Source organism: Semicossyphus pulcher, unplaced genomic scaffold, assembly GCF_022749685.1.
Source record: "Semicossyphus pulcher isolate SPU_LCO1_2020_fin unplaced genomic scaffold, fSemPul1.0.p SCAF_12, whole genome shotgun sequence".
NCBI classification, from domain to species: domain Eukaryota; kingdom Metazoa; phylum Chordata; class Actinopteri; order Labriformes; family Labridae; genus Semicossyphus; species Semicossyphus pulcher.
In genome coordinates, this window is record NW_027211626.1 from 27,706,701 (window position 1) to 27,728,432 (window position 21,732).

Sequence of the window (21,732 nt, forward strand, 5' to 3'; positions counted from 1 at the left end):
GTATCAAGATGATGATTAACCAGCATGATTGTTACACAGGTGTTACTCAGGCAACTCAATGCCGTAGATGTGATACATTTTTATGAGCTGTTGCTCGTGGAGTGAATGTTTAGATTGAAATAAGCATTTTTAATTCAACTGTTGGCCTACAGCATCCACCATTAATATTTTATGTTTTTTTAATACATGTTTATAACACTAATCCCTAACCTTTGCGTTTCACCTGACCGTTATGGGATTTTTGGGACAGATGATACAAATTTTAGAGAGGAGAAATTAATGGATTACTGATATGGAAGCTGATAAATAGGAATGAAATGGACCTTTTTTGTTTGGTTGTTACTTCACAGATTTTGCACTAATATGACCATGCAAAGGATCTTAGAAGGCTGCATTTTTAAAGCCAATAACTTCATTTAAAATATTGAAGATCATTATTGAATTGTCAGCCAAATTTAGTGAAAACCACCGTCTGCTCAGCTGAGATGCTCTGCAACGTGGCGCAGAGAGTGCTGACAGGATTGTAAACTAGGAGTGGGTGCTCTCTGCTGGACAAACTACGTGATGACACCATTTCTAAATCACCCAAACATTGTTTCTGCTATTTATGTTCTGTTAAAAAAGGTTCATATCGGGCAGTTCAGAAAACATATTGGCTGATACGGGTATATCTGTCATAGGCCCATACTGTCTTGGTAATATCAGCTGACTGATATATCGGTTGGGCTCTGGTTCATATAGATGCAAGAATTGTCACTGTCCCTAGGTCTTCTCAGCCCAGTGTAATAGCCTACTCCTTCTTTCAACTCTATCAATTGTATAAGTGCTCTACGGTAGCCAGCAGGAGTAAATATTGATTATATTGATCTGAATTGATACCAGACATCAAACATAAAATGCAGCTCAAAGTATTTTTTGTTTTTTCATTTATACTTTCTTCTGGAATAAACTTGATTCTGATTTAAACTTTAACTTTAAACTTGTGTCTACTTATCCCTGTTAGTTTGTTGTTCATGTTGTGCTTAATGTCTTCCTGCAAATTGAAGCACATTTGAACAACATTCAAATTCAACCCAAACATAGGCTACCTGGCATGTAAAGCTGCTTCTTTTTCTGATTCATGTGCGGCATTTAAATTTCCGACAGTCTTGAAGGCAGCAGGGATGATGCTGCTTGGATCCATATTACCTTGTTAGCAGGTTGCAAGCTAACGAACACAGGCGGTACAGTGCAGCTACACGGGGATGTCCCACCTTTTTTAATAGAAGCTGAGCACTCCGTGGTTTTTATCGGCTCCAGGCAAGCACGACTTAAACTTTGAAACTGAGCCGAGATGACGACGCGGTCAGAGAGAGAAAAAGCCCAGAAACTGAATGAGCAGCATCAGGCCATTCTGTCTAAACTGCTGAGAGAGGACGACAACAAGTACTGTGCTGACTGTGAGGCAAAAGGTAAGCCTGTCAGTCTTCACTGTAACCCTCCATGTCAGAAATGTGTGTACGGAAAGGTGAAATGATGTGGCAACTTGGCGTCTAACGGCTTGCTAAAGCTAGCAACATATTGTAACGTTATTCTGATGGGAGTCACTTGTGTAGCTATGCTTATACTCTTCTAAGCCTGGTTACCGAAGTGTGTCATCCGCATTAAAATAATTATTTATTCATTTTAGTTCATTTAGTGTTGTACAATGCAAACAGAATTATTGCTTATCTAGTCAAAATTAAGCCTAAATGAATGAATAATATTGAGCGACATTTGTCAAGTAAACCACAACAAACATGTAACTTCCGTTTAGCGCTTTCAAAATAAAACTCTTTCAACAGCCATCAGAATCATAATAGAGTTCAATGCCAAGTACATTAGGCAAAAAGCAATACATGAAAATAATTATAAATATGAATAACAATCCCAAAAGCAAGAACAACAGCACTAGCAAAATGTACTTTAAATGTTGTGAGACTAGGTTTTTCTAAACAGGTATCACAAGCAATGTGCAATGGTTTGATGGTGCATACAATAAACATAGAGGTAAATATATAGGTAAGGAAACATAAATGTAAAATCACTCATAGAAATACCCAAAACACTTTGAATTAAAAAAATAAAAAATAAAAAAAATATATATATATATATATGATGAGTTTAGTTAAAATCATATGAACATAACTGTTTTAAGCGTGGAAATTCTGTGTAGATATGCAAAATTATGATATCATGGGCAAATTGATAAAGTAAAGAAGAGAGAGAAATGTGAGGCAATGGATACGACAAAAAAAGCTTAAATGTGGTGTGGTATCAAAAAACCTGTAATTATCTGAAGAATTTTGACATACATTTTGTAAACTGAGGTGATCTCTTAGTTAAGACAACACTGTGTGCATTTTATTTATGTCCGATGCTTTTGCTTTATAATTTTCTCCCCGTCTTACTACTTACCAGTCCGTTTCAGGGTTTTAATACATGTCTTTGTCATATTGTGTGGCATTTTGTGGTTTCAGAAACGTGTCAAAATGAAGATTGTGCGCTCTTATTTTGAAGTGTGATGTACGGTTTTTCCGGTTTTTGTTTCATTGCTACGGCTAGCTTGATGCAGCTTTGCCCGACAGTATCGATGTCATGTCCTTGACTGTTTTATTAATGAGCGGAAAACGTGCGTGTCCTGTGAAGGCAATATAAAAGTAGTGGTGTAGTTTGCTCGCAGAATGTCAACCGTTGAAACCCGGCAGCGTCAGATGCTGTAGCTTTGATGCAGCTGAAGCCAACACCTTGCACCTGCCTCGCGATGCCCGCGAGCAGAGGAAAACCACCCCCAAACTCCATTCAAAAATCTAAAAGTTTAATCCTTATTTACACAGACTCTAAGTAACAGTTTGATTGAATCAGTTTTCCAAATATTTACGAAATTATCCTCAATTCGGCATACATCAAATAACTAAAATAGCAATGCATTCCAATAAAATCTTAACTTTTAACATTTGCCTGCATTTACCTAATAAATCCCTGTGATGGGCGGTATAAACTTAAAAGGGACATATTAATGTAATAATGTTTTGCACAATTGATCTAAAAAATTGTCACGGTGTCGTGACTGTTGCATAAACTCGAGTGTATCTGTGCCGATTTGTAGGAAACATGGAATTCCCAGACTTTTGAGTGGAGTTTGAACGGCTCCTATGGGGGCTACCTATGACTGAGATTAAATGCCTTTTGCGTCATCACCATGCCTATGCTGCCATCTGACAACTGTAATCTGTAGTAGCAGACCTCCCTCAGCAAGCAAAGCAGGTTTGATCATGATTTCCCACTGCCTGCTTCTGCTGCATTTCTTTTTAGCAGTGCTACGGTGTTTTTAATCCTCATCCTCCGTGTTAAACTAAATACATTCTATGTTAGCCTGGTGTGTGGAGGGCAAACACTTCAATCCAAAAATATCCATACTTTTGTCATACAAGTACACCGTTATGAGGTTGTAATGTTCTCGAACTCTTTCTTTTTCTTTTTTCTCCCTTTTTGACCTGCATTATTTTTATTATTAATTATAAAATTATCAACTAATCAATGTTTTAAATTGACCTGCAAATGGAGCATAGATTACTCTAATTTGAATTGCTTGTGGTCAGTAAATCATTCTCTGCATCAGTCTTATTTTCACCTCGGCTTTCCTTTTTTGTTAGATGTTCAGTTGACACACATTACAGCGTTTCTGTCAATATGAGCTTCAGTGTGGGAAGGATTGTTTAATGATGAAAGCCTGAGTAAACAAACCTTTACTGGTACCTGCTTGGTGAGAGAGTGACTGACTGGGTTTGCTGTTGTGCTTTGTTAAAGGATATTTCAACCTAGACCCTATTTTCCCATGTGTTTGTCTGTAAGTGACTCGTGGAGACAAAAATGATTGAAATCGATCCAGTATTCGGGGAGGGAGCACCGGCCGGCAGCCGCGAAATGAGATGCAATGTAACTAAACGGGGCACGGGGCTGTTGTTGTCTGTAACCAAGTCTCGCTCACGGAGAAGTCTCACGCTGAAATCTCGTGCGAGACCCTAGTTGTTGCAGGAAGAAGGAGAGAGGAGTGAGAGAAGACGAAGAGGAAGAAGTCGTTTGTTGTGGTGGAGTACAGAAAGCGTTGCTCAGTGCTATCTAAAAGATTGTCATGGCTGAAGATCCTCTCTTCCTCTTCCTCTTCGTATTCTCTAACTCCTCTCTCCTTCTTCCTGCAACAACTACAGTCTCGCCCGAGATTTCAGCGCGAGACTGTTCTCTGTGAGCGAGACTTGGTTTCAGACAACAACAGAGAGCATAAGGTAAAGTAGCATGGCTGCAACAGTGTTGTCAGACACTCATTATAACGATCTGAGCCTGTCAGTAGCAAAGCGCTTTTAGTGGCTGTATATTGGGTCTAGGTTGAAAAATCCCGAAGTTATCGTTTAAATGTCAGGTACTTTGCTTGAGAATGAGAATATTGTTTCAAGAATGAAGTGTGTGTGTGTGTGTGTGTGTGTGTGTGTGTGTGTGTGTGTGTGTGTGCGTGTGCGTGTGTGGTTCCCATGCAGTGCTGGAAATTTAAAAACAAATTTGGCGCTAATGATTAAGTTAGTTATCAGAATCAGCTTTTTGGCCAGGTATGAACACATACAAGGAATTTGACTTCGGTTTAACTTAGCTCCTTGTACACTTAAACACTAAATATTAAAAATTAAAGTAATATGTACAAGCCTACATTCAACATTAAATATTAATCTAGTATCTACAAGCCTGTGAAAGACAGTAGTGCAAATATGAGGAGTGCAACGATGTGGAAACATATAATATGATTTAGAAAAAATGTGTAATGATGGGAACAGATGGGTTCATTTACATGTGGTAGATCGTTTCCAGTATTTACAGTGAGCATAGATTCGTGCCAGATGCCGGATGACATTCACAGGAATAAAAAGTGTGTCCATACGATGAGATGAACAATAAACAGTCTTATTTACAGGTGACAGGGTTTTTCCACACTGATTGTTCTGACGCTCTGTGGCTGTTACGCGTTCATCAGAGTGACAGCCTGTGGGAGGAAACTGTTTTTGTGTCTGGTTGTTGTTCAGTGTTCTGTAATATTTACCAGAGGGGAGAAGTTCAAACAGTTTGTGTCCGGTGCGGTGATGTTACCTGCCCGCTTCCTGACCCTGGACCTTTACAGGTCCTGGATGGAGGGCAGGTCGGCCCCAATGATTTTTTTCTGCAGTCCTAATTGTCTGTTGTAGTCTGTTTCTGTCCTGTTTGGTGGCAGACAGGGATGGAAGTGCACAGAACAGGCTGGATGAGGCAGGATAAACTTCCTGAGCTGTCTCAAGAAAATACATCCTCTGCTGGGCCTTTACGTATTAGTTAATATTTTATATTTTATTTATATATATTTGTTATTATTGCATAAAATGACTTGTGCAAACGTCTGCATGTGTGAGAGAAAGCAGGAGACAGTTCTACGTATGACTTTTTTTTTTTTAAACAAGTATGTTTATTAAGTTTTCAACATAACTCCTCCATTATTACAACAAACATTCAGACATACAGGTGCACTTAACAACAAACAAGGCAGGGTACTATCTCATTACTTCAAGTTGTGACTGGGCAGAGCAAGGATGTTATTAATCAAAAGAGATCTCACAAGAAAATGGGATATACAAAGTACAAAGTAAATAAACACAGTAAAATCAAGAATGAACGCACCTTAATTATACAGATATAAATAAGTAATCAAGGCAAGCAGGCTTCTGAAGATGTCTTCCCCTCTAAAAACTCAATACTCAACAGAAAAGGTTGAGTATTGTCCTTTAATTGTCAATGTAAGTTTCTCCAGAGCCAGAGATTGGGACAAACCCTCTAGCCAGACCTGTATGCTTGGTCTATTAACTGATTTCCAAAACATGGCTCTAGTATGTTTTGCCTGGAGTAAACAGAATATAATCATTTTCTTATCTGTTGTGCTCAATTTACAATTTGCAGGAAACAATCCAAGAATACATCATTTAGGGCATACTGTCAACTTCCTATGAGTAACAAATGAAAGAATATCCAAGACCTCACTCCAAAATACATGGATGATTGGACATACCCGCAGACAATGAAAAAGTGTGCCTTTTGTTCCACATTTACTACATAGATCAGGTATACAGGGATTACATTTATTTAACAGGGTTGGTGAAACATACAGTCGCATTATCCATTTATATTGAAGTAGTTTAAAATGGGTGTTTATGGATTGTGTTTGAGCATTTAAGCAGATCCCTTGCCAGTCCTCAACTGTAATGTCATCATTCATATCCTCACACCATGCAAGTCTTTTACTCTTTGAGGAGACCCGTGAACCATCCATGATTATTTTGTAAAAGCGTGAGATCAGTCCTGTCGTGGAATGGTGGTTCACTACTATCTTCTCTACAGAGGTGAGAGAGGGCAAAGATAAAGGAATGTGTGTCTTGTAGCTTCTAATTTGCAGGAACTTAAAAAAGGTTTTGGGATGGATGTTGTATTTTTGTTTTAAATCTTCAAAAGACATAAAGATTGCATTATCAAAAAGATCTGCAATTGTGAGCTAAGTATGACTTTTATTTCGCTTTAAAAAGCCTGTATTTATGTATAATGCATTAGTTTGAAAGACTGTGACGAAGTTGTGACTTTATCTCCAAAGAAAGTTGTGTATGGTCTTTCCGTATCCTCTTTAAAACATGTTGAAGCTTCAAGTACTCTCAAAAGAGCCAGAATGACTGCGACATTCCTTCTTTATAGTTCTGGATACCTGCTGTTGAAAATGTTTGCAACTAAAGTTGTCTATCATCTCCAAACTGAGCCCTGATGACATTTTGATCATGGATAAATCACCGTGGATGCTTGTTTGGTGACTGAACACTTTTTCACTTGTTCATTTCCTCTAACAAAGATGTAAGCTGTCACCGGTTTATGTTTGGGTTGTTGATCCCTGAATGCCTTACAGCAGAGTAGAGTCACCTCTTTAACACCAAGCCGGCAAAATCTTGGTTATGAATTTGCTTCTTGAGCACTTTTTTAGGGGCATTAAGGGATTTCTTTGTCTATAAATCAACTCACATGATAGCGTCATGTGAGATGATTTGCAGCAGCTGCAGAGCATTGTTTGTATAAGTCTGCTTTAGTTTTACAGCTGAGAGGAGGGTAGACAATCCTGCTCATTACAAGCCAAGCAAAGAATTTCAGCTAACTTTTCTCCCAACAGGAAGTTAATCTAAAGTTTTCCTTTGAGTAACAGGCAGCATTATATCCGACATACAGCAAATCTTTTTATTTTCACAGAAGTGCAGTGCAAGTCTGATCTACCGATGTGTGTGTCAGTCAGTGCTGCTGCAGCCTGAGGCCTGTTTACTCTTGTTAGTCATAAAGCAGCAGCGTGCAGCTATGCCCCCTGAGTCATGTCGGCTCTGTCACTGCTATTTTTATCCAAACAATAAAAGGATGCTGAGAGAAAGCCTCATAAGTCTGAATATGATACCAACCAGGAAGTACCTGCAGACACCATCCTCTCCCACTCTAATGTGAAGAGCTGTAAAGGAAAGAAACACATGCACATGTCATGGAGGCCTTTTCTGTTTCATTTCATGTTTCCAAAGGTTCCAAACTCTTGTAGAAATTTATAAAGAAACACCGAAGCAATAGAAAATGAAGGATTTGTAAAAGCTGTATTTGCTCAGAGAGTGGCGAGGCTGCCACTTTTTATCTGAAGTTCAAACTTTTCCAACATCAGTGGAACCAGAAACAAGTGGAGAAACTGTTCAACTGCGTCTGACTGACTGCTCGAGACAGATACTGTAGTTCTTCTGAATGACAGCACAAAGGCAACATTGAGACTATACTGAAGGGTGAGACATCACTGCACTCATCTGAGCCTCATGCTGTACTTTATACTGGTTGTGTTCAAGTTCATTCAGATAAATTATTCATCGGTTCCAATTCATTCAGACGTGACTTTCTCACTGCCCTAGTGAGGAATACTGTCCTCAATATCACCACACATGAACTGATGCTAAATCTATCTTATTAAATGTAAACAGATTATGACTGCAGATGATCTGAGTGTGATTTTAAGTTTGTAATAAAAAACTGTAGGAGAAAGAGTGTCAACCTCGACACAAGTAATTGCATCATGTCAGGATTCTTTTCATGCAGGAACAAGACACATTGATGAGATAGTCTGCAAAGAAGAACAGCAGTTTAACCCTCATCCTACCAACAGAGCCTACCCCTGGGGAACAACAGCAATAAACTACTGTAGGAAACGACCATCATAGAAACATTTAACTCTGATTAAATATATGTCATCTGGAGAAAAAAAAACATACACATTTTATGAAAATTTAAGTGAATCTGCATATTTTGTAAAACTTTTAGAAATGTGTGTCTGCTGCATCATTGTTTGTCTTATTGAAAAAGACTGACAGAGTTACCATAGCTGTGTCCCAATCCAGGGGCTGCATCCTTTGAAGGACGTATTTCAAAGCCAGCTGCGGCTGAAAAATGCGTCCTCCTTTTCCCGTGGCCACGAAGAATCCATCGGGTGCATCCCTCACGGCCCAATGTATACCGAGCTTCATTGTGCCCCAACAAGATGGCAGACTGTTAAGCGGCTGAGGAATACACTTTATGGTTTCAACTCACACAAATAGCTAGTGTTAAAAATAACGAAAGGGTCAAATTATCTTGGGCATTATCATAGATTGTGTTACATAATGTTAGTTAGCCTGCTAGCTACCTGTACGTGACGCAAGGGTAGCGTCTACGCATGCTACGAACAACGCAACGTGTCCTTCAAAGGATGCAGCCCCTGGATTGAGACACAGCTCTTGTCTCCCTGATAGTGTGTGATAGGCCTACTTAAATATGGACCCATGGCATGAACATGACACAATACATAGTTCATTTTAAAACACTGCTTTTGGGCGGAATTTGGGTTTTTTGACTGTGCTTCCACAGGACCCCAATATTTTGTTATAGTTAAAAAGTACTAATGAAAACATGAGTCATGTAAAATTGACAGAAAGTAAAAACACAGCTCATAGTGTCCAGCAACTGTGGGACTCTCAGCCCCTAATATGTGTGTTAAAGTAGCTCAGTCTAATACTGAGGCTACTGAGATGCTTGATCAAGGATGTTTGCTCTCAACGGTAAAAGATGCTGTGTTTGGTTGTTACAGACAACAGGCAGCCAGAACAGATTGCAGTAATACAGTCAATTTATAAATCCCTTTGTGCAACAAGTGAATGAAGCCCATGACAAAGAAGATCAAACTACAAAGTGACTTCAAGTGCTCTGGGATCACGCACCTGACCGAGACAGTGATCTTTCTCTCATATGCTGCACAGCGACCCACTGTATGTACAAACAATTACAGTGAAATGATTGCATAACAAATGTGATATCATCTTATCTTATGTCACAGTCGTCATCCCTGAAAACCTTTCCCGTAGTTTCACTGCCCCGTACAAGGACGAATCCACAGCCTTCAGAACAGACTCCTGTAGTTGGAGCTGGAGTTTAGCTCATGTGTCCGCTGGAAGTAGTGCTCTCTAAACACAACAGAGGCAGAGTATTAGCTGTTATTGATTTTTAAAACAAGCTTTGGCTCTCACCACACAGATTACAGAGCTCTGCTGTGATTGATCAGTTTGTTTTAGGGTTTGGCATGACCACACAACATCTGCCCTCCATACTGCCTGCAGCTGTGTGTGTGTGTGCGTGGCAGCCCCGCTGTGACCACTGCAGTGTGGTGACTTACCTTAGCCTCACGGCTGTAATTCCACCCTCACTCCTGTCCCACATTTTATCTGTGTGTGTGTGTTTGTGTGTGTGTGTTTGTGTGTGTGTGTGTGTGTGTGTGTGTGTGTGTGTGTGTGTGTGTGTGACTCTTTATTGATCCCAATTCCATTTTTCTGTCCTCCTTGGCACGTCACCCCATCCACTACTTAGACTCCACACTATAATTTTCACTTTTGGTTTTAACACAATCCTTTCATCAATTTGTCACACACACACACACACACACACACTCAGAGTGAGGATGGCAGTGTGTCAGTGTTATGATGTGTGTCTGGGGGTCGCACTGAGCTGGCACATGCTCTCCTCTGTGCTGGCACAGCAGATCTTGGCGAGAGCCTGCAGGGCAGTCAGCGCTTTGACGACCTGTCCTTGGTACTGCTCTGCTGTACCACACACACACACACACACATTAAAAAAAGACTGGCACAGGCCCACACACGCTCACACTAATTTGGACCCAGAAGCTTGCAGACTCACCTGCAATAGTTCACCTTTTAGAGGTGTGAAGGACAGGTTAGCCTAGCAGTGTCCTGTGAAGGAGACGCAGCTCTGCCCCACAAATATTACAAATGTAGGAAACATAACTTTGGTTTGTTTTGATGTTGAAGCTTTGATAGTTTCTGGACAGGAGCAGAGTTACGTCAGTGTAATGGGCAGAGACATTCAAGCACTGACGCGTTACTGTTACTGTTATACTCATTAAAGACAAAGACGTACTGCAGCGTGGCTTTCCTTCTGCAGAACAAACAATGGGAGGTGAAAATCTGATGCGGCATATTTTAGGTACCAACATTAGCCAACCAACAGTAACCAGTTAGCTTCTCTTTGATAACTACTAACATTAGCGTTCAACCACTTCCTTATCAACATTGCCATTTCATAATGTGACATACTACATACTATAGGAAAGGTATGCATTTATTCTCACATTCAGTTGCAACACTCTTGTACTACATCTCGCCTCACATCAGTGTTTTTGGCCCCCAGAGACAGACAGCCGGGGGACACTTCCTAGGCTCGGGTGGTATTCATTTTTTCATAATACGGGGGGCTATAAGGTATACTGTATGAAGGTATTGGTGGTTGGCGGGGGAAGTCGCTATCACACATGTATGACATGGTTGTGCAGTTATTTGGACATGTCTTGCTACACAACACAGGAATATATGAATGTTAATATTAGTTATACGACTTGCAGATCTCAAGGACGCACGCACACACACGAAAATAACAGCTGAAATGATTTCTTTTCTTTTCCCTCCGGGCCACTGCACATGCCTGTTTCAAGTTTCCAGGATGTGCTCTCTCATCCATCCTCCGATTGCAAAGTAGCCTACAAGTTAATGAAGTCATCAGCTGTCTGGACACGCCGTGCTGGCCATGATGATGATGATGAAGTGTTGTGTAAACCTGTATTATTTGTTACAGTTGCGCCATTGTTCCTCCAGCAGTAGCCTGACCTCTGACCTGGCGCATGCTGTGCATAACAACACATCACCTCTACATAATATCTGCATCAGTTTAATAGAAAAATGAGCGTCTGGGTTTTTGACGTATTGAAATTCATACTGTCTGGATTTCTAAATACCCTGGTATCCCCGTGATACTGCCAAGCCTAATTGCAAGCCTCTTCATGCCACGCTACACACTCACTGCTGAAGTTCTCGGGACTCTTTGGATGTTATCGGTTTTGACTTTACATAGACGGTGTCAGTGAGAATAATGTCATATAATGTTACTGATTTACATTTCTGAGCTGACATCTTAACTTTTGTACTGTTCACTTGTCTTTTTTGTTGCTGATTAATCACGAGATTACATTACAATTAATCACTTTCCCTACTTTTTCACAGCTTGCAACCTGGAGCGACATCATCCTTTTAATAACAGCATTTAGCTTCCCACCATTAGCGTGATGTCAGAGATAAATAGCAGCCATGTTTGATAGTGTTGACGATACTACCAGAATTAGCTTAGCGTGTCTACATCAGTTTTAAATCCTCTGAAAGAAACTAAAAGCATGGAAGTCTGCATGTGAGGGTGCTTTTTGTAGGTAAAGATTGCTTATTTGGCTGCACTGGAATTTAAAAGAGATCAATTTATGTGTTACCGATTGCCTAATTAATTAATTGACTTACTGTATCTACTACACTGCCCTCCATCACCAGCAGATGGTATCCTATCTTCACTTCATCCATCGACCCGTTCATCTTTGTTGCTGCCTGAATTTAAACGGCTCCTCAGATCAGAAGATCAGAAGAGGTTATATATTGTGGCTGACAGGCCTGCTGATGCTTTGGTATCATTAATAGTTTTTCCGACAGGAAACATGACAAACTATACGACAAATCATGGACTAAAAGTTATTTTATTTCTCCCACCTGGTTTAGTCCCTGTAGCTGTTTCAGCCTTTACTACCTCTGCTAATGGTTTTACGTAGCGTCATCTGTCATGATTTATAGACTGTCTGGACCATAATGTTCCTCCATTTGTTTAAGGACAGACAATAAGATCAGGTGATGCGTTTTTATTAGGCTTTCCTCCTGGAATAATAAAGAGGAAACGCTGCATAGAGAGGAGGACATCCACTCCTCCTCATGATGCTGCTGACCCTGAATCACACTGACGCACCAGCAGAGAGCAGCACAGTGCTGTTTTATTTCCCCTCAGCGTCTGACTCCCCTTATAGAAGATTTTGGCAGCCTTCCATTGATTTACTAAGAGGAGATTTTATTAATTCAGATATGGAGGTTGTTAAACTTCTTTGAAGGGAAATACTGTTGAATCTCAGCACAGGGATGGTTTATTTTCTTGCCTGTGGCACCATTCAGCGTTTATGCAGTAACATAAGCTGTTGTTCCTCATTTCTACAAGTGAAAAAGGAGAGTTATATTGCTTTTTTTAGAGCCAGCTTGTTAAATATTATATACAGAGCTGTGGTAATGCTGAGCTTTCAAGATGTTTTACAGGAGGACTTTAAGACGAAATAAAAAAAACACTATAAAACCCAAAGAGCAATTAGACTAAAGATGATTCAAATAAAAATAGGGAGGCGGCTGTGACAGTAGCTACAATAGATTTCTGGGTGTTGTGGATGAGAACAGATAAAGCCTGCAGAATTATTAGTCCTGCAGGGTTTCTTATGAGTCAAACCAGACACAGTTAAAGTCCACAAAGTCTGCTTCTATCAGCTTAAGAGCTCCAAACTTTGTATCTTCGCTGTGTCCCTGAAGAAAGAACAGGCTCTGCTGTCTCGCTTTTGTTCCCGCTCGCAAATATTGATTGAATAAGCTCGCAGGAACCACATGAGTAGATTCAGATATTCCTTATTTACACAAAGTCTGAGCACAGTATCTACAGACGGATTAAACGGGGTCACAGATTGATCTCTATGGATGGACCACACCTGAAGTCTGTGGCTGCTGTCCTCACTTTACTGCCACCACATTTACACACACACACACACACACACACACACACCCGTGGGCGTTCTGTCCTCAGGTTGACAATTGGGGCTTTAATTTCATGCTCTGCTGGCCGCTGTCCCCCCTCTGCTGTCACTCATGGAGCCTCCAGGGTGTGTGTCTGTCTGAGGGTCTCTAGACTGGGTTGACTCTGTGTCTCTGTGTTTCTCTTTCTATGCATGTAGGTTGAAAAGTTTGGATTTGCGAATGTATTTGGACAAGCGTGTTGTACGTTTGTCTGCAGTCGGTGTGTCTCTTTGTTTCATTTAGAGATCTTCCGAGGCCATTCTCCCTTCCTAATAACAATCTGATCCCTGAACTGGCCAATCAGTCGGATATCGAGTACAAGTGCATGAGGTGTAAATAATTAAGGGCGGTGTACTACTCACCCTGTATGGATAGGATCTGATTGCTTTGTTGCATGGCCTGTCTCAGGTTAAACACGGTCAAATATGAACAAATACAGAGAATGAATCCCACACAGATGACTTTAGCCTAGTGTGACAGCCACTCATAACTGTAAAGGAGCATGAATAAATAAAATGAGGAATAAATAACATTGTTTAATTCTAAGACGTTGACATGATGTGCAATATAACAACACATATTGAAGTTTGCATATTAGCTTAGTAGTTCCTGTCATTCAGCTGTTTGTCATGTTTCTAATATATGTTTGTAACACATCGTCGAAGGTCTTTGCCAACCACTGTTGCCTCTCTCTTCTCTCCTCCTCAGCTGCTAGCCTTGCAGCTGCCACCAAATTCACAACAAATAATCTGAGAGCAGCTTGCGGCTAGTTTGGGTTTCATCCGATTGGTCAAAATATGTGAATGCATGACCCATGTATTCAGGGCTTTTGTAACAGTAGTTGCCAGTTACAGCCATCATACATCACTGGTGGCAGCATAGATCTGAACCATCTCTTGTGGCAGCTTGTTTTGTTATAGTTTTGGTGCATAGAAAAGTATTTCCAGGAAACAAAGTAGATTTTTTTGGGACTAATAAATGACGACATAGGTGCATAAACCTACTAAGAGCAACTTCAGTTTAAATATGCTTTTTTTGTAAGCATATGTAAGAGTATATTTCGTGCAGGCATACTCATGCGTGTGCACATGTTTAAGGCACTCAGCAGGATGTGTTCAAATTACCTGCTGAAGAAGTGCTTAAAAGTGTGCGTGTGGCTGAGAAGAGCTCATTGTGTCTAATCAGGTCAGCAGTCTACAAATAAGCATTGCTGTGTTTGTATTCTGTGTATGTGAGGACTGCAGAGCTCATGTCTACTGAGAGAACTTAATTCAGCCGTCTATTTTTATCCAAACTTCAATGCAGGGCGAGTGTAAAGATGAATAGCATCATAAAAGCTGAATTATCCACATGAGACACAGATGAACAGGCGCTAATGTTTCAGAACCAGCGTTACTGCTTATCCAAGCAGCAGGTCAGCACTCGTAAATCTGAGTGGCTTTTACCCTCCACAGTTAGGAGGGGGTTTTTTTTATTGAGCTTTCATCTTGGACCTGACACAAAGGTTTAACATTAACAGCACATGGCTCAGGGCACCCTCATCCTTGAGGGTGTGTTGATGGTGAGAAGGGATGAGGTGTAGTTTCCCACCTGCACCACCTGAGGTCTGCCCATCAGGAAGTTGATAATCCAGCTGCATAGGGTGGATTTGGTCTTCCAGCTTTGTGATTAGTGTAAGGGGGATAAGAGTTAAATGGTGAGATGTAGTCTACAAAAATGTTTTTAACACAATTTAGCTGAGTGTATCAAGGCCGAGACAACACCAAAACTTTGGGCTTGGTCTTGTTTCGTTTCGAAGAATTGGAGGGATTAGATATATATATAAGACTCTTGGAGTTAAGATCAATACCAGAGTGTATCAAGACCAAGATAAGACCGAGACCTGAGGGAATTGAGATGATAAGGATGAAGACTTTTAGGGGTTGTGTACAGAGATGAAGACCAAGACCAGATTATTGCAATACTGAGACGATTCCAAGATGTAGGATTTGAGACCATGTCATAACCAAAAACAGTGTATCGAGATCGAGAAAAAAATTGGAGGGATTCAAGACCAAGAACAAAGTGTGTCAAGACAGAATTAAGACAGAGAACAGAGTGTCTCAAGTGCCAGACAAGACCAAGACCAGAGTGTATCGAGATGAAAACAAGACTCAGACTGTGAGGGATTCAAGATCAAAATCAAGACAAAGACCAGAGTATTACAAGTCTTTGACCATACCAATACTTTGTGGGATTTGAGACCTTGTCATGACTAAGGCCAGTGTGTATCGTGATCAAGAAAAGACCAAAACTTTGAGGGATTTAAGAGTAAAGACCAAGAACTAAATGTATCAAGAGAGAGTCAAGGCAAAGAGCAGAGTGTATCAAGAGAGAGACCACAGTGTATGGAGAGAACGAAAAGACCAAAACTTTGACAGATTTAAAATAGAGTCAGGACAAATACCAGTGTATCAAGAGCCAGACAAGACCAAGGCTTTGAGGAATTTGATATCTGAATCTAGACCAGGACCAGTGTATCAAGACAATACCAAGTATGAGAGATTTGACAGAGTCAAGACCAAAACCAGAGAGTATCGAGATTGAGAGAAGACCAAAACTGATATGGGACCAAGGACCAACTTTGAGGGTCTACCTACAGACCAAGATCAGAGTGTAACAAGACTGAGACAATACCAAGACATTGAGGGATTTGAAACAGAGTCCATAAGATTATTTTGTCTTATCTTATGTTATCTTATGTCAAGACCAGAGCTTATTGAAATCCAGAACAGACCAAACATGTATGAGATTTCTGACAGGATCAAGACAAAGAACAACATTTATCGAGGCATTTCGAGTCAAGACTAGAGTGTATCAAGACAAGACTAAGACTTTGAGGGACCAGGACCAGGACCAGAACGTATCAAAACCATGACCCAAACTTTACAGAATTTGAGACAGTTTCAAGACCAAGAATCAAGTATATCAAGACAGAGTCAAGACCAAGACTTTGAGGGATTTGAGACAGAGACTAAGACAAAAACTAGAGTGGTACAAGACTGAGACGATACTAAGACCTTGAGGGATTTGATATTTAAGGCAAACCAAGACTGAAGTGTATCCAGATCTAGACAAGATGAAGCTGGTTGCTTTCAAAAGTGGGGAATAATCAGATTACACTGAGTGACTCAGAGATTGTTGGTTATCAACTGACACTGACACTTAGCAGTCAGAGCATCAAAGAGCATCAGTGCGCATCATCCACAGAGAGAAAGTGACTGGCCAGGCACAGATGCAAGCTAATGTCTTTCTACTTTCTACACTACATTTAGAGTATACTTTGTGTGAGCCATTAACTTGTCTGAATACAGTCAGACCTGGCTGAACTGCCCAATTGATTCTCTCACAGATATAGAAGCCAGTAGAGAATGAGATTACATTATGATAACGTACCACTGAGGAGATCTCTGTGTATCTGGAGGATCTGCAGTAAATCAAAATTTAGTCTCCAGTTTCTGCATCCGTACAAGTGCTATCCCACTGTATTTGTTTTTAGAGATTGTGTTTTAAGAGGTTATCTAAGAGCAGACCAAAGTGAAGTCCAATCCATATAGATAGAGTCCAGCTTACAATGGCTGAGCTGCATGATTTAGGCTTAACACTCAGTCATCCCTGCCTTAATGCTCCTCTAGGCCGTCTAGCGCATTAGTGCCACTGCATTAGCACATTGATGCTCTTACCCGAGACCGACGGGCCCAGTAGACTGCATGCCATCCAACCGTCCCTGTTGCACCACAATTCTGTAGCCTGGATCCATAAAAGTTGATCCTCTTCATTTGCAATGTTCAAAGTTGCCTCCAATCGTCAAATTGACAGATAGTAAGCTTCTTGCTCTGGAGGGGGAGAGAGCCAACGATGGAGGCGAGGGACTGTAGCCACCAGCCCATTAAAATGATTCGCCTGGCATTTCAGTGCCATCTCCTGTTTATCCCCATGATGGTTTAGAAAAACAAGGGTTGAATTGTGCGACTTTCTTTATGATGGATGTGGCATTTGGATTTTTGTTGGAACCTGAACTGGCTTTAACCTATTATTGTTTTTATGAGTGTGTTAATATTCATGGTTTCAGTGAGTTTAATGCCAAACAAAGTGCTTTGACAGATTGTCGAACATAGTCTCAAATCCCCTTTTTCCACTGCCAAATTGTGACATTGCTCAAATTCCCAGCAAACAAACAGGACCAAACAGGATGTCAGGCTCAAAAACTCAAAAAATTCAAAGGACCCTGGCTCAGACTGACCCTTATGAAGCAAATTGCTTGTGGGATTATTCCACATTTCCATCCCAGACATTTCACGATTGTGTGTCAACAGGAATCAAAGTCTTGTGTGTGTCTGGCGGGAGGTTTTTCATGTCTTCTGGTTCTCTGCAGCAGGCTCATGGACGTGTTCGTGCTTTCTGCCAGGGCCTTTATGTAACCCTGTGCTGGTTATTTTTGCAGTGGCCTCCATCCAGCCATACAAGATGCAAAATCCAAATTGAGTTTGTTTCAGCCTTTGTGCCATAAAAATTTGTACTGCACTTGAAAATAATTTAGTACAACCTGTCACCAAACCACATCCAACATCATTTGGCAGTTTTCTTGTTTTTGTTTTTCAGAGGATTGGAACTAAGTTCTTTAAACATTTTATGAACCTTGAGCCAAAGAAAGCTTTTGGAAAACCATTACACTCCATCACTTGAAGCTAATTTCATTCTGCCAAATGGCCTGTTTTTTGAAGTTCCTTTCATTTTTACGAATATGTTTTGAATTATAATGACACTGAATTTAAGCTATTCATCACTACATGAAAGTAGTAAAGGGCGGACTTAGATCTTTCGCCTTTGAAATTACTTTAAAACACTAAGTCTGAGCAATGTAGCTTTCTTATTTGGAGGTCATTAAATACAGCTGTCATTTGACCGAACCTGTACATTTTGTGTAAGAAGTGATATATCTACACATTTGTTTAATGTCCAAATGACTAACAACGGATGCATGCTTGTACTTGAAAAGACAGAATATTTCTTGAACCACAGAAACTGTAAAGAAACTGTAATGAAATGGTTTCTGTAAAGGATACAAAACCAAACTCTGGTCTATTGTAGAATCGTAGAAACATACTGTAGATTAAAGTGATTTTGAATATTACCCACTGAGAACATTTGATTAGAATGACTTCAGAATGTTTTGGGATACATTTTTTAAGAGGGCCAATTTCACCAGCGTACATGAATGCGTTGAAATGTTTGTGCTGTTTGGATTTAAATGACTTTTCATATTAACTTCTTGAGTTCCTGTTAAACTTTGACAGCGTAGCCTTACTCAAGACCACCTTAACCAAGAGGAAGTTATGACCAAGACATGAGTTTATCGCGCCCTAGAAGAGGCCATTGTCAGTTACACAGTTTGCCCAAACTGTTGATGGGTCCCTTTTTAAAAATTATTTTTGGAGCTATGTTTGATATTACTGCCAATACTGACTACAGATATCTTTCTGTTCCTACTCGAACCAAGCCTTTTCATGCATGGTGTCCACTACAGCAGACAAATACCTGGAAGGCTGTAGAACTTTAGCCATTACGTGGGTCAAACTGCCTAGTGTAGTTCATAACTCCATGTTTTCATTATTGCTTTATGTCTTTGTCTTACTAAGAATAACCGCTAATTCCTTTCATTGTCAGGTACAGATGCTTGCCTCCCTCAAAAGACAATTTATTGTTTAAGACAAAAAGTTATCAGCCTCATTTTTCATTTGTTTGGAAGTGAAAACAATGAATACATTTTTCCTGTTATTGAATAACTAATGCATGAGAAGTGCTGGAAAGCTTTTATTGTCAGATTGTGTTGAGTGATAAGTTTCACAGAGAATAACAAGTTTTCTTTTGATTATGTTTTAATTAATCTCTTCGTCTCTTTCTGTCCCTTTAACAGTTTAGGTTTTAATTGAACAGCAATTACAAACTGAATCTGCTTCAAAGTAGGGATGGAAAACTGCTCTCTGCAGCCGTGCTACAGATTCAGTTAAACTAATAACACAGCAGGACCCTCACATTAAAGTTTTAACCACTGCAGCTTAAAAGCTTTTTCATTCCCTTTCTTTAACATTTCAGGTCCTCGGTGGGCGTCATGGAACCTCGGGGTCTTCATGTGTATCCGCTGTGCTGGGATCCACCGCAACCTGGGCGTCCACATCTCCAGAGTCAAATCTGTCAATCTGGATCAGTGGACACCGGAGCAGATCCAGGTATACACACACACACACACACACACACACACACACACACAGGGCTGCACACACAAAACAACTCACAGCAGCATGTAAATATTGAAGTGAAGGCTTGGCTATAAAAGGAATTACTGATGGGATGGAGACCTCGAAAGTCAAATGAGAGATAAAGCTATAAAATGATCAAATTTGGATGTTTTTCTTTAGCATCAGCTTTAATCCAGGTGATAGCCGTTATCTGACACCTCTAATCCACAGGTTAAATGAGAACAGGAGCAGCTAGCAGCTATTCCAGCATGACTTTTTATGGGGCAGATTTACATCACTTTTTGCATGACCCAAAGCATGATGGGAAACCAAGTGTCAAAATCCTAAAATATATGATTCTATACAAATGGAAATAAAATGAAGCAAACGACAGGAGCGACAGAATTAATAAAAAACAGTGTGTGTGTAGTTCTGCTCTGTTTACAGTCAGGCTGTAGAATGCAGGCAGCATATGATTTTAATGGACGAGAGCAGGACGCTCAAGTTAGATGAGGCTGTCAGAGAATCCTGGCATTGCTATCCAAAGTTACATTTATCCAATATGGTAAGAATTTTGACAATTGACGACAAATCGACTCTTTTTCAGTTAAACATAAACAAGGGAAACTCAAAATGTATATATTTTATTTCAACAATTGTTAACAATATGGGAATACGCCGTCATATTGGACTGTTTGTTTGTCTTTCCCGTGCTGTCCAGTAGTTGTTGTCTGCCTGTATCCATGTGAATGCAGCTTAAGGCTTGAAGTCCCATCAATACGAAAGTTGTATCTCTGTCTATAAATGGGTAGAGGAGAACCTCAGCGTGCCAAAGTTTATTGAGTATTAATAACCATCCATTATTTATGCCGCTTATCCTGTTCAGTGTCACGAGGGGCTGGAGCCTATCCCATCTGTCATTGGGCGAGAGGCGGGGTTACACCTGGTCTGATCCCCAGTCAATCACAGGGCTGACACATAGAGACAGACAACCTTTCAGGCTCACACTCACACCTACGGGCAATTTTAGAGTCACCAATGAACCTAACGAGCACGTCTTTGGACTGTGGGAGAAAGCTGGAGTATGCATGCACACGAAGAACATGCAAACTCCACACAGAAAGGCCCACTACGTCCTAAATGGGATTCAAACTAGGAACCCTCTCGCTGTGAGGTGACGGGGCTAACCAGTGCACCACCGTGCAGCCCCAGTGTTAATAACCTTAGGTCAAAAAATAGAAAAAAAGATAATAACCTAATTTATCATCTTAAACGTTACAAATATGTCAAGCACCAATAACGTTCCAATAGATGGTGTTTCATAGTAGCTCAGCTCAAGATAACAAGAACTGTAGTATAATGCAAAAAGCAGGATTCACTCTGCATTCCAGTTTACTTTCACATGAGCAGTCATATCAGACATGCATGCACACACACACACACACACAAACACACACACTTATGCTAGGGGGAACACAGAAGTGTAATTAGTCTGTGTATAGATGTGTTTTGTAGGTAACTAGCATGTCACATTGATTCAATTACACTCAATAAATCAGGAGAACTGGCGTGTGTCTCTGTGTGTGCGTGTTTGGGAAACTCACCTGAGCATGCCAGTGATTTATTTAATCATCGAGTCTTTATTATATCCAATTGTTGGGTTTGTGTGTGTGTGTCTCTTGAAGGCAGTGCCTATCCATCAGCTGAGTGTGAGTAGAGCGGCTCTCACTCTGAATGTTAATCACTGTTTTCAATGACTAATTAATTCTGGATGGCTGATTATTCCGACTCTATCTCCTCCACTTCTCCTATCATCACCCCATTTATCACCCTCCTCTTAATTTAGCCCAGACACATACGGCCAGTGTGTCTTTCACTTTGTGTGTTTGTGTGTGTGTGTGTGTGTGTGTGTGTGTGTGAGCATGCATGCATGTGTGGGAAGGAGTCTGCTGGCAAATTGAGTTGAATACAAATGTGATGTATGAAAGAACTCGCTGTGTGTGTCTGACAAGTTCTTATAGGCATTTCACCAATTGCCTGGCTCGTATTCAGGATGACGCTGGCGATGTTCAGCCTTATTTCTACATGTTTTAGGCCCTAAGTGACGAATAGGTGCAAAAAGTTTTGGAACT

At 40.4% G+C, this 21,732-nt stretch overlaps 1 protein-coding gene across 5 annotated transcripts in view; it reads left to right on the forward strand.

The window, feature by feature from the left end:
* The first annotated feature begins 1,174 nt into the window (after window positions 1-1,174).
* LOC138588200 (stromal membrane-associated protein 1-like) overlaps window positions 1,175-21,732 on the forward strand; it is a 136,893-nt gene continuing 116,335 nt past the window's right edge. For all 5 annotated transcript variants that reach the window (XM_069658134.1, XM_069658137.1, XM_069658136.1 and 2 more), the window contains exons 1-2: window positions 1,175-1,451; window positions 19,458-19,591. In XM_069658134.1, the coding sequence (XP_069514235.1) occupies window positions 1,334-1,451; window positions 19,458-19,591 (252 nt within the window). In that variant the 5' untranslated portion in view covers window positions 1,175-1,333. The remainder of the gene's footprint in view (window positions 1,452-19,457; window positions 19,592-21,732) is intronic.